At 43.1% G+C, this 13,214-nt stretch overlaps 1 protein-coding gene across 1 annotated transcript; it reads right to left on the reverse strand.

The window, feature by feature from the left end:
- Window positions 1–582: 582 nt before the first annotated feature.
- Window positions 583–8,157, reverse strand: riox2 (ribosomal oxygenase 2). The gene is made up of 10 exons (XM_069665857.1): window positions 8,102–8,157; window positions 6,902–7,360; window positions 6,568–6,687; window positions 6,166–6,294; window positions 5,355–5,458; window positions 4,668–4,770; window positions 3,043–3,205; window positions 2,873–2,961; window positions 1,311–1,418; window positions 583–860 (listed from the first exon to the last, which is right to left on the reverse strand). Exons 2-10 carry the CDS (start codon window positions 7,352–7,354, stop codon window positions 708–710), a joined length of 1,422 nt encoding a protein of 473 aa, XP_069521958.1. The 5' UTR covers window positions 7,355–7,360; window positions 8,102–8,157; the 3' UTR covers window positions 583–707.
- Window positions 8,158–13,214: the final 5,057 nt, after the last annotated feature.

A 13,214-nucleotide genomic window follows, 5' to 3' on the forward strand; every position in this document is an offset into this window, starting at 1 on the left:
CAGCTGTCAAACATGGTCATGAAGAAATGCAGCAGTAACTACAATGTTAAGGAATACAGAGCAGCCAAAAGTTAACAGTTTTCCCCCCTTACATACTTACTATGTCCCAACAGCATGGGGATGTATTTATTTTAATTCTTTTTTTTAATTAACATTTTAATTTATTTAATTTGGGTAAGCAAGCATCTCCATATTGATCAAACTAAATTGGACCTGACCAACTGAAGCAACCCAAGATCACACTGTCTCCACAGGCTTGCACGGTAGGCACTAGGCATGATGGGTGCGTCACTTCATCCGCCTCTCTTCTTACCCTGATGCGCACGTCAGTCTGGAACAGGGTCAATCTGGACTCATCAGACCACATGACCTTTTTCCATCACTCCAGAGTTCAATCTTTATGCTCCCGAGCAAATTGAAGCCTTTCCTTCCGATTAGCCTCACTGATGAGCGTTTTTCTTAAGGCTACACGGCTCCCAATCATTTGAGTTCTCTTTGCATTGTGCGTGTGCCAGCTGAATTTTTTTTTGGCCAGGCAGTGTATATCATGTTATCCACATAGTTACAAGAGACACAGTCAGAGCCGGATCTGTGGCAGCTTTATTCAAGAGAAAACAGAGAAGAACACACTGAGGCAAAGAGATCAAATAAAATCAACACTTATGGATCTCACCGTTCATACAATGATTTACAGATGAATTGCTGTGTTATAGCGCCACCAGCAGGCTCTCAGACCACAGAGCCAGGACCAGACTGAGTTTGTCCTCCTGTGAGGGCAGCTGGAGCTCACCCACGGAGACCTTGTCCTCTTGCTGGAGCTGCTGCAGGGCCTGGAGGTGGGACAGAGGGAATTGCAGACCCTGCACAGACACAGACCCACACACAGAGTTAATACAACACAAGCAACGATCGAGACAGGAGGGAACGAAGTCAGTGAGAGCCAGCAAACAGCTTCAAGTGCAACCGGACACTGGTGCCAACAACTTTGTCGATTTGCTACCTGTCCTGGAGAGCAGTTCTGATGGACCCCCTGCCCACCCTCAGGAGCAGCTCCCCCTGCCTATCTGCTTGACCTCTGGCCAATCCTCTGTAGCAGCCTGTCTGTAGTGACTCCACTCATCTAAGTCCCTACCAGTCTTTAAGAGCAGTTCCTCCACCCCCTTCTGCCACCCTCTCTGGTCATCTGGAAGCTGCCTTTTGAGGGTTGGGGTTCTTCTTTGTGTGTGTGCATGTGTGTTTTTTGTGGGGGAAGAACAAATAGTGGATTCTGAGATCAACATGAAAGGGAATTCAGTGAGTGAACATCTCACCCTGGAGATATCCGACTCCTGCTCTTCATCATCTTCCCCCATCATGTGGCTCTCCCTCTGGTTCTTCAACGAGTGTAAGACAAACACAACATTCTCTGTTGTCTCATCCTGAAACACACACACACACAAAGTTTAGCAGGTGAGGGCAGTTATGCAAGTGTGTGAAGTGGTGCATTTGTGATGGGAACATTGTAGTAAGGACAACAGCAGTTAATCCTGCGATAACAGATTATTGTTTACACTGTTTGTAAATCTACAATAAAAACATCTAGCAACAGAAAATCAAGGTACATTTATGAGCTTTGGAGATATTAATGAGTAGACTGAAATATATTTTGTCATGTTTCTACCTTCAGAATTGTTTAGTTTATTGTTTAGTTTGTCGGGGAGCATGTACAACATACATGAAGGATTTAGCTGATTAGCTAATTCCCACCTGCAGTCCCTGGGCAGGTAGACACACAAGCAATACAAAATACAATATACAATTAGGAGATACAGAATATGATTAAGAGATAAAGTCAGATAACAGCATCATACCCACATTCCCTAACCAAAGACCTACCACCCTCCCAAGCCTCCCTCCACTCCTACAAATAGCAAACTACCATATGTACCCACACCCACCAACTCACACCAAAAGTAGTCTTAAAATAGTACGAAATCTTGACAACAACAAATGGATAGCTAGACATTATCAGTCAAAATTAATGCACACATGATTGGTTTCTCAGACTCCTTCAAAAGTTTCATAATTTGTGCAAGTTTTAAACTCTTTGGCGAGCTTGTTGCACTCCTTTATGGCCCCAAATGAAAAGGCAGATTGTGCAGGGGCGGTACCTTGTTTTGGAATGCAACACTGCCCTCTAGAGGATTGACCTTGTAGCCCTGCTCATCTGCTCAGAGCAATACATTCCTATCACTTCTCATGGCTTATTGATAAATAACTACAATTTGTAAAGTCTGGGCTAAAAAGCATTTTAAGATGCTCTAAAAATAGCAATGTAAGCACTGCATTTCTGTTTCAGAATTCTAAGTGTTAAACACAATATGTTAATCACCCTCATAGTAGCCAATTTCTTGGATATCTGAATAGACAGAGGATGCTTTGGGTTACAAACGAAAGAATGCGAAAAGTTAGTCAGGCTTTCGGATTTCAACGTTTAACCCAGCTTAGCCTTACACAGCATCAAGGCTGGTGCACTAACCAATACACACAGACAGCTGGCTGCTACCCTGATGTGACTGACTGACAGCTGACTAGATTGACAGGTTCAGCTCTGTGAGTCATTCTTTCCCACTTTTCCTTCGAAATGACTTTTTACTTCATGATTAAATCAGTCCAGTCCTTACTTTCACATCCTTTGTGTTGGTGTTTATTAAGTGTGTGTGACTTCAACAGCAACTTTAGCCAGGGTTTTCCCAGACTGGCAACCCTTAAATTAAACTAAAATAAAATAACAGAACTCATCCATATTAAACGGGCACAGTGTGTGAATCATCTGAGAGTTTATTTACAGTTAACAAGCTTTATTGTTCAAATGAAGCGTTCATGTACTCACTGTTCTCTGCTGGGGGCGCTCCACTGTTATCACTATGTGCTCTTTAAACTTCAAACACACCAAATCCTCCAGGGCAGGTATCCTCCCAGCTGTGACACACAGTTAACAATGAGTACACTTTCTGACTGTGCTGTATAAAGAAAGAAAGAAATGATGACAAACAGTCTCACAGGGAGCAATCAGCTGTTGGCTGAATGGAGGCAGTCTGTTCATGATGAAGTCTCTCTTCATGTGAGTGCAGCAAACCGTCTGTTTCCCTGTTTCCATCAAATCAGCCAGAGACCTGAGGTGAGCCGCCAACCGCCTGCAGGTGTCCTCACCTCCACTGGTGCCCTGCACACACACACACACACACACACACACACACACACACACACACACACACACACACACACACACACACACACACACACACACACACACACACACACACACACACACACACACACACACACACACACACACACACACACACAAAAACAACAATCATCATACTTCTGCATCATCTGCTTACGACCGTTCAGATAGAGAGAAACTGACTGACTGCTGTCCAACAGTTCCAGTGGGGCTGCATTAGTGCTGCTGCCTCACAGCTAGAGGGTTCCTGGTTCAGTTCTGACATAAGGGCCTTTCTGTGTGGAGTTTGCATGTTCTCCACGTGCATGTGTGGGTTCCCTCCGGGTACTCCGGCTTCCTCCCGCAGTCCAAAGACATGCTCAATAGGTTCATTGGTGAATGTGAGGGTGAAAGGTTTTCTGTCTCTGTGTGTCAGCTCTGTGATTGACTGGCGACCTGTCCATGTGTAACCCCGCCTCTCAACCAATGACCGCTGGGTTAGGCTCCAGCCGACCCACGACCCTGAACAGGATTAGTGGTGTAGATAATGGATAGATTTTCTGCAGTGTCAGTCGCACATTAAAACCGTTAGTATAAACCACTAATAACTCACACATTGTAAATAGTTCTATGGACAGACTAACTAACCCTGAGTTTTTAATCTGCTGCACTAAGTTTCCTTGGCTGACCACTCCATCTACGATCCTTTGTGCTTCTTCAAAAGAGCTTGAACAGCACATCTTGAAACCCCAGTCTGCTTTAAATCTCTGTCTGGGAGAGACCTTGCTGATGCAGTACATCTACCTTGTGTCTTGTTGCTGTGCTCAGTGTTGCCATGGTGTCTGACCTGTGACATCAAACTGTCTTCCACAGCCTCACCTTGGCAGCAGAGTTTGGCTGTTCCTCACCCAGTTTTAAGCCTCCTACACAGCTGTCTCTGTTTCAGTTAATGACTGTGTTTCAACCTACATGTGAAATTGATGATCATTAGCACCTGTTCATTTTGTAAATTGATAAAAATAAACAATTTATATTTTTGAAAGCATTCTTAGTTTACAGCATTTTTTCACTCCTGCCTAAAACCTTTGCACAGTATTCTATATTAGATATAAAATATATTCTAGTCTATTTTCACTGTATATTTTTAAAATTATTTATATCGAACTAATTATTTTTGTCCCTTTATTTTCTTATACTTTTGTCGAATGCTTTCTGAAGAGCAAAGCTGTCAATCAACCGGCTTTCGGTGGGTCTTCTTGCATGAAAAGTTTAAATAAAGTTTAAGACAAAAAAAGGCAAATTTATACACATAAATACATATATTCTTAATATAAACAAACCAATTAATCTTTTAAATTTCTTGTGTTGCAGATTTATTCTTTTTGGCACTCCTGACTCAACAGACAGGACCGTGACAAACTGTCCCTCACGCAGACGGACTAAATAGAAAGTGTATTACCAGAAGGAGTCTGGTGGGCATGCCCTCTCTCAGGCTGACATCAGACCTGCTGCTGTCACAAAGCATGCTGGGAAATACATCCAGCAGCAGATCTCCCCATGACCTGAGGGAGGACAGGTACAGAGAACAGGTGAGATTATTACAGATCAATCAAAGTACACATCGCTGCAGGTTTGTAACACTAAAAGGTTCAGTTACAGATTAACTTCAGTCTGTTTCAGAGATCCTGTACAATCTGTTATAATGTAAATGTTATTCAAATTTACTTGTAAATTCACACGTCTGCAGCTTGTTTAAAACGCTGCAGCAAGATTTCTACCTGAGACCAGATCACACCTGTCTCAGCACATCTGCACTGAACACCTGTGAGATGAGTATTTATTGGCTGACCGCCGGGGTCAGCCCTACACATGGGTGTATGTGACTGACTGAGTGACTGAGCGAGTGACGGTACTTTCACAGCCGTAGAGAGAGAGAGAGTCGGATCATGGAGCATATTGGACGTCGACTGCCGCCACTCTCTGTCTATACGGCTCTACAGACTTTGCATGCACCTGCTTTTAAACACGTTGTCATCGGCCTCATAAGGACAGGCCCTGAACACATCGTCTGTGGACACAGAAATGCTAACATGCTAACGAGCTACCCTCACTATGCCCGCTGTGTTACAAAGTAGGAGGAGCTTACATTCTCTGGTAGGTGCTGAGGGTCAGGTGAGTGGAGTGGTGGACTCCTGGTGGAGTGCTGGCCTGATGGATGGTTCCCCTGGGAAAGTATAGGAGATCTCCTGCCTGTCGAGGACACACACACAACTTTATAAACACGGAGATATCTGACATCACAGCTGTGTAAACACATTTAAATAATGCAGAGGTGAAAGGCGTGAAAACTGGATGATTCAGTGCTGGCTCTAATTATCTCATGGGCTGCAGGTGTGACCAGAGCCATGTGCCCAGTGGCTGCAATACCTGCACTGGGTAGAACACTCCCTCTATCACCTCCCCCAACCTGAGCTCGGGGATCTGTCCCCTGTGCTGGGCTGGCCTGGTTGTTTCTCCTGGTTTGCCACCCCTATCACACACCTTCAGCTTCAGTGTGACGCATCCGGCCGGAGTAGAGCCTGGTCTCTTAACCTCTGTTTTTGGACTCCCTTCATCAATCTGTTTAGTCCCTGTGCGTCCATAAGATTGTGAGTAGTTGTTCGGTTAACTTTCCTGTTGTTAATCTGCTGCAGCAGTCCGCACCGCTAGTTTACTGTGTCATACATGGTGACGGCGCTCAGGTCTCTGCAGAGTTTGGCGGACTTGTCTTTCACGTCTATAAGTGGACCGTCGTGCATTTACATAGCTCGCCCTCCGTGTGCACTGTGCCAGTGTTAATAGAGGACAGCCGAAGTTGGCATTGAAATATGGATTGTACAAATGTTAAGTACGTTCACATGCAGCACCACGTCAGGTCATCCACCCATTTCTGTATATACATGCATATTGCTTCATACCTTCAGTGTGATCTCGTGTGTGGGGAGGCCGATCCGGTCCTCCGGCTCCACGCTGTACTCTGATGCCAGCGGAACAGTAGGACTGTAGAGACGCCAGCGTTTCTCTCCCTCCAGCTGCAGAATGAACACCTGAGCAGAAACACCGTCAACATGAGGAAAATATGCAGGTCAGACATTCTGATGTTCTGGACTTTTGCTTGAGAAAAAATCATCTTTCAAGTTTAATTGAGTACCACTGGCCTAAGCGTTAACATCAGTGCTAACAACTAGATACAACAATGAAAAAAACCATGACTCACAACCCTGATCCAATCCGGCTAAGATTAAAAAACTATCCAGCCCAGGACTCAAAGGCTGCGCAGTGGCTGTGGAAGTGGTCCAGTCAAGGATTCATCGTCATACCTCCACATCGTCGCAGTGAGCTGGGAGCCCCTGAGAGTCCTCTGGGGTTATGTAGACGTTTGAGCCCACCAAGGCTCCGAAGAATGACTCCAGTTTCTCCTGGATCCTCCACAGCTCGTCCTGTGAAGACAATGATAACACAGAGCGGAGGACATGAGACCTAGCAACAGTAACTAAGGGTGGCGGGCAGGACTTAGGATTAGTTCATGTGTACAGTATATAAGAATGCTCCCATATAGAGTCACAGAGACCATAAAGCAGGGGGGGATTTAGGGCGGGGCTACCTTTGATTGATTAGGTCGACTACTATTAGCAGTAGCGGTCCCTTTCTCACCTTAAACCTCTGTGGCTGGTGGAACTGGATGGTGGCCTTGTTCTGCAGCAGGCTTTTGTTGAGCCCAATGTGTTTGACCGTCCCCTGCTTGTTGAGGTCTTTCTTCTGGCCGTTGATGCAGCGGACCACGTTGACGTCTCTGTAGTACTGCAGACCCTCTGAGCACAGAGTCTTCAGGTCTAACAGCTGGAACAGGGAGCGGTAATAATCGGCTGTGGGGGTGTCCGTCCTCTGCAGGTGGAGGGGTTTCTTCTCCCAGAACTCCCGGAAGAAAGTCTCTGAGTCCAGGGGCTGCAAGAGGCTGCTGAACAGATCAGCCGGGCTGTCAAAGTTTAGGGGCGAGGTGTGGTCATTCAGGGGGGAGGGAGGGTCACTGTGCTCCACCCTGCTCTGTTTGGGAGGCAACTGCTCTTCATCACTGCAACGTCTCTTCACTTTGCTCTTCTTTGGCATTATGCTCTGAGAAACAGTCAGAGAATGAGATCAGGCTGAATATATATATAATATTATAGCTGATGATACTACTTCCATGATACCACATTATACATGATACTACATCCATTTACAGGAAGTTGATCTGAGCACTCTACTTATGACACAGACATTGTGATTTGCTATAATGTGTGAAAGACTGAAAGAGGAAGTAAAATGTATTTAACTTAACTTATATCTCAAACAAGACCCACTATAGTTATTAAAAACGTTCATTCTGCAGCTGATTAGAAACATACTTCACAGCATCACTGCACCGCATATTATACATCTTATTTATCTTGTCTGTTATATCTTCAGGAAATCATAGCTGTTGAAGTCCTTGGTTACATATTAAACATTCATCTGACACTCAGTACATCATCAGTAGAGGTCTTATATGTTTCACAGCCACCAGGTGTCGCTGTGTTTCCCTGCTTTAAAGGACTCCAACAACCCCTGACTCAGGTGATGAGAAAGTTAGATTATTCTTCATCCTCTCATCATTAGGTAATCTGTCTGTTCATTGCTGCAGCAGATACACACATCTCCACACACACTCACAGCTCTGAAAACACACAGCAGCGTTGTAACCAGGGCAGCCCGGTACACACAGTGTCTGCTGTATACTGTGTACTGCGAGTACAGTGTACTGTATATAAAGGACAGAGTACACCGCGTGTCATGTCGGAGCAGCGCGCGGTTTGCGGGTTAAGTCTGCAGACCTACCTCTCTGTCCTGAGCCCCGCACGTGAACCCAGCTGCGTCTCCCTTAATGTGTCCGACTGGAAACTTCTTCTTGTGGTTTTTCCTTGGCGGTTGTCAAACAACGTTTTGGTTCATCACTGCCACCAACTGGTATGGAGTGTGGATCAAATATCTAATGGTCACTTATTTCAGTTCTTTTGTAAAATATCTACTAAATCAAAATGTCCTTTTTCCTTTCTGAACGTTTCAATCATTTGTCTTCTTTCTTCCTCATATTTGTCACAATGTAATATGACATGCTCTATTGTCTCTTCTTACCTACAGTAATCACACCTGCCTGTTTTATGCTTGCCTATTAATAATAGTGTGTCCAAATCCGATTCTCGGTATTACCGTCTCCTCTCTTCTGTTCCTACTTGCACACCTCATTTCTCCCGCTTTCCTTTGAACTCTGTAGAACCACCAACCTTTCCGCTCTTCCTCCCATTGCTTTTGCCATCTTTCCTTCAGTCTTTGCTTAATAATGTGGGTGGTTTCAGTTTTACATATATACTGTATATAATGTTATATAATAATATAACATAATATAATATGTTATATAATGTATACTATATACATATATAATCTTTAAATCAGTCTTACTTCTTTTTGTCGCCTCCTATGGCCCTGTAAGTTAACCCGGTAACTCAATGAAAGCTGTATCCTTCTCATCTCTGGAGGCATCTCCCCCATTTCCACCTGCAATGCTGCTGTCGGAGTTTTTAATGCACCTTTACATAATCTCAATGCCTGATACTGAATATTGTCTAACTTTTTCAGAGAAGTTCTTGCTGCTGATCCACACAGCACACAACCATAATCCATCACAGATCTTATTAATCCAGTGTAGATAGCCTTCAAAGCAGTTATGTCTGCCCCCCAGTCCCTTCCAACTAAACATCTTATTCAATGCGTTACTTTCGTACATTTATCCACTGCTCTCTTAATATGTACAGCCCATGTAATCCTCTCATCAAACCATAATCCTAACAATTTATAGGGCCCTATCGTCCACCCAGCTCAAAGCGCACAGCGCAAGTGTCATTGCTATCTTTCACCCAGCGCAGTCGTCATTTTCACACCCAGCACCCATGTTGTGTAAAAAGCAAGTGATCTTGCACCACCGTTAGCGGCCATGGGCGTGTTGGTTTTGATATGAGGTGTGGTCATGCAAACGGGTGGTGCTTTGCTATGCTGTGCTTTGATCATCTAACTTGGGCCATGGCTGCTCTGGTACCAGGTACACGAATGAGTCATCCTAAGCTCGAACATGGTTTGTTATGGAAGATCCATGACCGGAACAGACGTCCAATAACAAAACACAACTGAGGTTCAGATTGGCCAGGCCAATTCTCCCAGTCACCCCCCTCCAGGTGCCGCCTTCATTGCCCACGTGGGCATTAAAGTTCCCCAGCAGAACTATAGAGACCCCAGTTGGAACCCTTTCCAGGACTCTGCCCAGAGACTTCATGAAGGCTGCATACTCTAAACTGGTGTTTGGAGAGGAAACCCTCTAATTCTGCAGGGAAAACTTCAACACAACGGCATTCAGCCAGGAGCTATAGAATATCCCCACACCCGCCCGGCGCCTCGCGCCCCGGGCAGCTCTGAAAAAGAAGAGTTTCCAGCCCCTCTCCAGGAGTTTGGTTCCAGAGCTGTGCGTGGACGTGAGCCCAACTTTATTTAGTTGATAATGCTCCACCTCCTACACCAGCTCCGGTTCCTTCCCCGCCAGAGAAGTGATGTTCCACAATCAGAGAGTCAGTCTGCACTGCTGGGGATCAACATGGCAAGGACCCTGCCTTCACCTGCCACCTGGCAGGCATTGTGCCTGACCCCCGTGCCTATCCCAGTGGGTGGAGTGGCCAAAGGTTGGCTCCATGACGCTTTTTTGGGCTGAGCAGCTGGCGGGCCTTGTGGGTTCAGCTTTGGGCTTATTTTAATATGTTTTAGTTGATTTAAGATGATTCACATTATATTAAGAGAGGTTATAGGTTGTCTGAAACAGAACCATGTTTATTATCTATACATGCAAATATAAAGCTACACTCTGAGCCGTGTGGAGACATTTCACTCCTGCAGAGAAAAGTTCATCCATCAGCAGTGACAGGCAGCAGAACGTGATATCTGCTCGGCTGCAGCCAATAAAAACACACACTGTGATTACACTCATGAAGGCTGCTGCAGAATATTCCTGCACTCATACTGTCCAGCTCACACACTCCGATACACAAATATACTTTATATTACACGATTCACCATTAACTGGAAATGTATGAGCATGAACATCAGTAACAGTATTTATTAGGCGTTGTAGAAGACTTCTTAAGTTCTCTTTTAATCAGCTGCTGATCGCTGCATGTGAAACATTATAACGTTAACTACGTTTACTTTATATGAAACATTTGAAGACAAGAAATGATCGTGTTTCTTCCTTTAATGAGCTTTAACTGCCGGCTTCATATTTAGTAGTAAAAGGTTTTCATTCATCGGTGTTTTCATATTTAATAAAGGAAAATCTGAACAGATTCAACGACACACATTTGATTCTTTTGGTTATAAGCATTCACTGCACTTCCATTTAATGGTTCTTTACTCTTTGTCTTTATTACATTTTACTCACAAATATGAGTTTGTAATATAAATGCAACTTCAAACACAAACGTCTGAAGTAGGTAGTATATTCGAGTGTTAAAATATTTCTTACAAAATACATCAACAATAATGATCTTTTGATCATTTGAACTAGAGATGAAAAAATGAGGATTAAATAAAACCGGATGAGAATCTTCACACCGCTCATAAAAATGAGATGATTTAAAAAATAAAAATGTTCAGAAGAACTTTGTTTATATTCAGAAGTCATTTGGGTCAATATGTTCTGTGTGTTTTTTAATGAACAACATTTTTTGTATTTTTTCCATGAATTTCCATACTTGAAGTCATTATTTCAGGGATATGAAGTATTGAACTACTACTATGTCGTACCTTCATCTGTCACTCAGTATGAAACACAAAGTCACCGTAAATAAATAAATAATAAAACATTTAATGAAAGGAGTACATGTTATATTTAAGCACCGAGGCAGTGAGCTGTAATTTAGTATTCAAGCTTCTTTTAGAGATGTTCGACCTTTAAACAGGAACAGCAATATATCTTTATGTTTAACTTATGCATGAGGCCTGATGATTCAATGCAGGGGCTGTCATTAATGATCCTGTGATCAGCTCTTTATGACTTATGTGAGCAGTTTAAAGTTTATTCACAATGACTTCAGATGTGTATATGATCCTTTATAGACTCATAAAACAGTTTATTTTTTAGACTCGTGTGTTAGTTCGTCCTCAGACACAGAAGCTTAATATGGTTTAATTACTATAAAGACGTGAACCAGTGTAGGGGAGAGCGGGGCTGGTTGTCACGGCGTTCGTCACAGACGCACTAGAGGGCGCTGTTTCCTCATGATGACATCATACACCTGCTGTGATGTCACGCTCGTTTCTATCTGACATTTAGTGCGAGTTAAAACAAACAGGGAGGAATGTTGTTTGTGTAATAAATTATTTCATCATCAGACAGTTAATGGTTTAAACTTCCCATTTTACGTCATTTTTTTAACCTTTTATTACATATCAACATTTACTCTCCATTTTATCATAAAGCATGTGATCCTTATTTTAATGTTCAGCTTTTATTTCCCTCACTGTGAAGTATTGTTATTATTATCACTAAAAGAGGAAGGTTTCATTGCATGTTATGTTCATGATTTAATAAAGTTCAAACTCGTGTTTTAAACAGAAACGAAGGGACGAGCTGAATATGATGCGTCTCTTAAAGTGAAAAACTAAAACGGACACATACTTGAATCATTAATGTATTATATGCCTGACAGCTCACTGATAATTAAACCCTGTGATGACTTTAAAAGGTTAAAAAGGTCTGAAGGTACGAGCATCTGACGTCTGAAAATGAACAGCTCATGTTCGAGACATCAGACCCCGCTCTCCCCTACATTAATAATAAAGTTTATATCACTGAAATACAGCTCCTTACTGCTTTACTGCAGTCATTAACTGACGATGTATGAACTGGTATGGTCATTAATGACACATCATGCATTCATTCATTTATTCATGTAATCATCAGGAGTCAGACATCATGTTTAAAGCTTAAATCAATCTGTTAGTGTGCTTAAACACACAAAGTATATCACAGACATTTATACTTTAAATCTGTGTTTCTGTGTGAGGGTGTTTTCTACCGGGACACCTCCCGACAGGCTGCTTCACTACCTGGTACAGCAGCTGCACCAGCATGGACCGTAAGGCGCTGGAGAGGGTGGTGCGCACGGCCCAGCACATCACCGGGTGTGAACTGCCCCCGCCTGCAGCAGCCGTACGCCCAGCAGTGCATGCCTCAGGAAGTCTCTGAGGGTCATCAAGGACACAACGCACCCTCAAGACAGCCTGTTCTCCCTGCTGCCCTGAGGTCGGAGGTACAGGTCCTGAAATGCACACACCAGAGACAGCTTCTTCCACCAGGCAATCAAATTTAAATAAATGAAATCTCTCTTGAATGTATATCGTCCTCTGAAAAATGTAAATATTTTTCAAATATCCTGATCATTATTATTACTTTTATTTTATGTTATTGTTTCGTTACTGCTTCCTTATTTTATTATTATTTTTTTTATTCTTTTGAATGTCTCTATATTGAATATTTACCCTTTCTAATCAGAGCATCCCAGCATTAGTATTTCACATCACTGTACTTGTATAACTGGAGTGACATGAAACATCTTGAATCTTGAGTCTTAATAGTGTCAGGAGTGAGAGCACACACACACACACACACACACACACACACACACAGAGAGAGAGAGAGAGAGAGAGAGATTCAAAGTGATTATAATGCTGCAGTTTTATACTCTGTTTACACATTTTGTCCTTATCTTGTTTTATTGTACTTAATTTGTATTTGTATTTGTTTCTTTGACACTTGCTTTGACAATGTAAACATGTTTCCCATGTCAATAAAGCTCTTTGAGTTGAATTGCATTTCGAGAGAGGGACAAAGTTGTGGAGTGTTTACACA

This window comes from Semicossyphus pulcher, unplaced genomic scaffold (assembly GCF_022749685.1).
Source record: "Semicossyphus pulcher isolate SPU_LCO1_2020_fin unplaced genomic scaffold, fSemPul1.0.p SCAF_10, whole genome shotgun sequence".
In the NCBI taxonomy this organism is placed as follows: Eukaryota; Metazoa; Chordata; class Actinopteri; order Labriformes; family Labridae; genus Semicossyphus; species Semicossyphus pulcher.

Coding starts and splice junctions, on each gene's coding strand:
- riox2 (XM_069665857.1), bottom strand. CDS start 7,354: ATGCCAAAGAAGAGCAAAGTGAAGAGACGTTGCAGTGATGAAGAGCAG. Junction 6,295..6,567: donor CTCACTGCGACGATGTGGAG/GTATGACGATGA, acceptor GTTTCTGCTCAG/GTGTTCATTCTGCAGCTGGA. Junction 861..1,310: donor AGGAGTCGGATATCTCCAGG/GTGAGATGTTCA, acceptor GTGTCTGTGCAG/GGTCTGCAATTCCCTCTGTC.